The 3,970-nt window shown below is 44.4% G+C and overlaps 1 protein-coding gene across 1 annotated transcript in view; it reads left to right on the top strand.

Annotated features, from left to right (window-relative positions):
* The window catches only part of EOMES (eomesodermin), a 2,755-nt gene extending 171 nt beyond the window's left edge, over positions 1-2,584 (top strand). Inside the window, exons 2-5 of the mRNA XM_010165081.1 lie at positions 258-381; positions 872-1,030; positions 1,112-1,173; positions 1,849-2,584. Coding sequence (XP_010163383.1) covers positions 258-381; positions 872-1,030; positions 1,112-1,173; positions 1,849-2,584 — 1,081 coding nt within the window. The remainder of the gene's footprint in view (positions 1-257; positions 382-871; positions 1,031-1,111; positions 1,174-1,848) is intronic.
* Positions 2,585-3,970: the final 1,386 nt, after the last annotated feature.

Below are 3,970 nucleotides of genomic sequence, written 5' to 3'. Positions count from 1 at the left end.
GTCTCCCCGCCGCTTTCCCCCGCGTGTCGCCTTCCCAGAAATGGTTCCCACTTTGCCCCCCTCTGCAGGGGCTTCCCCAACGCCGTTATCCCTCTGCGGGCAGAACTACGCTTTTAAGGGCGTTTTGCAGCTTTATTTCCCTCCCCGCACACCGCGGTGCCCCAGGCTGTGCGTGAGAGGGGACATCCTGCCCCGAGCTGACGGCGGCGGAACAAAGTGCCTGTGCCCGGCGGCGGTTTCATGGGCTTCTCTTCCCCAGGCAACAAGGTGTACGTTCACCCCGAGTCGCCCAACACCGGGGCTCACTGGATGAGGCAGGAGATTTCTTTCGGGAAACTGAAGCTAACAAACAATAAAGGTGCTAACAACAACAACGCGCAGGTAAACGGGGAGGGTGGGAGGCAGGTGTGAGGGGCTCTTGGTGGCTCAGCCAGGGGAGCCCTGGTTTTTGGGGGCTTTGCAGCATTTAATCCAGCTGCTGGAATCACTGTTTTTGTGACTTGTGCCCTTCTTGAGCTTGATGGTGGATCTTACTTTCTTTTTAAATTGTTTTCATAAGGAGAAGCAATGTCAGAAGTAGTTGTGTGAATTTCTTTGGTTTTAGCCAATATATCTCTTTCCAGAGTTGCTCAAAAAGTGGGAGTGTAGCTGATAGGTCTTGATTTCCTGCATTTACAGGTTTTAGCATATTAGTAACCTAGTGAAACAGGGCTACAAGCTGTGAATCAGCTGTTTTTAACAGTTATAATTGCTCCATTCCCAAGTCAAAAGATTACAATTTACAAGAAGAAAATGTCAGGCTATAAAATAGATCTTTTAATGTTAGGCATAGTTTGTCTAAAGATCTTGTCTCTTCTGTGGTTCCTTTTAGATGATAGTCCTGCAATCTCTACACAAGTACCAGCCCCGGCTTCATATTGTGGAAGTGACTGAAGATGGTGTGGAAGATCTGAATGATTCCTCAAAGACTCAAACATTTATCTTCCCTGAAACGCAGTTCATAGCAGTTACAGCATATCAAAACACTGATGTAAGCATGGGTGGATGACGAGAATAAAATTGCCATGTGGGTTCAACATATTATCTTACTATGTTCTGCTTTTACTTTTAGATTACCCAGCTCAAAATTGACCACAATCCTTTTGCAAAAGGCTTCAGAGACAACTATGACTCGTAAGTACACTTCTGTCTTCTCCTGCAGCTGTCTCTGAGGCATGATTCTGGCCTGAAATGTGTGTTGAAGAGTTTTTTTTTCTTTAGATGCTGCTTCAGTTATTCAGAAATAGTAATATTTCTGTCAGCTTTGCTAGCTGATGTGCTCCTTCCAAAGACATTAAATGTCTGTTTGAATAGCTACCATATTGTCTTGACGACCTGTCTTCCAGCAGGTTTCTGAATTTTGGTAGAGAATTTGTACTGGTAGAACCCAGTTGGCCTGCAGATTGTCAGTACTGTATTGAGTGTCTCCACAGAGCAGGCAGCTGCTTCAAATTGTCAGCAGATCACTTGCCTGATTCTCACTCTTTTAGTATCAAATGGCCTTTGAAAACCTGGAGCTGTATGAATACAAATGTGGCTTATGGGAGGAAGGTGCTGTGCTTCATTTAAAATGGGCTGGGTGACAGAGAATGGTGTGTACTTGTAGCAGTAATACTATAAATTTTATACTGCCCTAGGAAAAACAACCTGCAATCCTAAATTGGATAAAAATAAGCATCCAGTTCAACCTAGTTGTGATTCTAGTTAAGGAATAACTTGGTTTCTTCCCATTTGTGTATTTGTTTTGTATTGCATTTGTTTTAGTGTATTGTAATGAACAACACTTAGTATTTCTCTTTTATGTTGTAGAATGTACACAGCTTCAGAAAATGACAGATTAACTCCATCTCCCACGGATTCTCCTAGATCTCACCAGATCGTCCCTGGTGCCCGATACAGCGTGCAACCATTCTTCCAAGAACAGTTTGTCAACAACCTGCCCCCAGCCAGGTTTTACAACGGTGAGAGAACTGTCCCTCAGACAAATGGCTTGCTCTCCCCGCAGCAGAACGAAGATGTAGCCAGCCCTCCTCAGCGGTGGTTTGTTACGCCTGTACAGCAGCCCAGTGCCAACAAACTGGACGTGAACTCCTATGAGACAGAGTATTCTCCGAGCACCTTGCTCCCTTACGGCATTAAATCCCTCCCCCTTCAGACATCCCATGCTCTGGGATACTATCCTGACCCGACCTTTCCATCCATGGCAGGCTGGGGTAGCAGGGGCTCTTACCAGAGAAAAATGACAACAGGATTACCTTGGACCTCCAGAACAAGTCCTCCAGGTTTCTCTGAAGACCAGCTTTCCAAGGATAAGGTGAAAGAAGAAATGGGCTCATCCTGGATAGAGACTCCACCCTCCATAAAGTCTCTAGATTCAAATGATTCTGGGGTCTACACGGGTGCTTGTAAGCGAAGACGGCTCTCCCCTAGCACTTCCAGCAACGAAAATTCCCCGACTATGAAATGCGAGGACATTAATGCTGAGGACTATAGCAAAGACACTTCAAAAGGCATGGGCTATTATGCATTCTATACTAGTTCTTAAAGCATCCTTTTCTTCCAGTTGGCTTTTTTTCAGGGTGGCCTTGGTTTTTTTGCATTACAATTCCCAAAAAGACTTGCCTTCCACCTTGAATTGTTGTGTGCAATTCTAAAGAAGGTGCCAAAGCTTTTTGACTGTTGCAGGTAACAGAGCAGGTAAAGAGCAAACTATGGTAGAATTCTTCCCCTCTTTTAGAAGGAACCATGTGTGGAAGCTGTAAGCTGGAGCCTAGATTTTTACAATGTGGCTTATTTATTGGAGACACTAAAGTGCACAGTTAGGCTTGGCTCAGAGGTCTGATCTATGCACTCCTGAGCAAGGAAATAGGGGGGTAGGATCTAAAATTTAATTTTCTTCCCTGCCTGCCCCTCTGATAAAAGGGGGCTGGGCTGCAGGGAGCTGCACAAATGCTGTTCTGCTTTAGACTGAGCTGGCTTCCTCAACCCTTGTCTGCAGCACAGTTGTCTGAGTCAGATATTGCTCAGCAAAGGCTTTCTTTGGCAGAAGATGGCCAAAATAAGGCCTGCTTGCCAGGAAGGATTTTGACTTGAAGGTCTTGTTGTGCTAACAATGGGGTTACAATGACCAAATCTGACTTTTCTTAGTTTAGAACTTGCATTAAAAAACCCAACACCTCTATCCCAAAAGCCTAACCTTTGTTGAGGTGGCCAAAAAAAAAGTGTACAGTTGTGTTTTGTTTAGGTACACTGTAGAATATTGTGGAATAATGTATAAATAGTTGACCTATAGCTGTTCAGTCAGAAGGACCTCCAGTGGTGCTTTGAAATTCAAAAGGCATTTTTTTGATTAATCCAACTTAGCATATGGAGCATTGCAAAAAACCATGAACAGATTTCTATTTATGTGTATGTAAAGTGACTTTTTCAGTTGCCCTGTACAAAACTGGAAGTGATGTAATTTATCCACTCTTCTTGCCTATAGTTTCAGCCATTTTAAACTCATCAACCCTAGAGCACTGGCACACAAACTTCTCCCAACAAAACCTCATTCTGTTTTCTTTTTCTGTGTACATAGTAGTAATTTTTAATAAATGTGGTGGTGCCAGGGATAAAAGTGGGGGTGGCTGTCTGCCTCTTTTTGCCTCTACTTCATGACCCAGTGGGGGGGTGGAGGAGGGTGCATAATCCTTGGACCCTGATTTGTCTCTAAGTGTAGCCATCTCTTGCAAAATTACTCCTTGCTGCTTTATCCCTCACACCGTGTTGATGTGGATGCTGCTATCTGTGTGTAGTAGTGGGGTATTATTATTATTTTTTTAATATGTTCTCGTGGTTTGCCACAGTCTTCCTGTGCATCCCCCCAAACTCTGAGCCCCTGGCTTGGTCCAAAAAGCCGCTGGTGTGTCTTTTGCCCTGCCACCCCTCCTGC

This window comes from Antrostomus carolinensis, unplaced genomic scaffold (genome assembly GCF_000700745.2).
Source record: "Antrostomus carolinensis isolate BGI_N321 unplaced genomic scaffold, ASM70074v2 scaffold28163, whole genome shotgun sequence".
Taxonomy (NCBI): Eukaryota; Metazoa; Chordata; class Aves; order Caprimulgiformes; family Caprimulgidae; genus Antrostomus; species Antrostomus carolinensis.
This window is presented reverse-complemented; position numbering and strand designations above follow the sequence as displayed.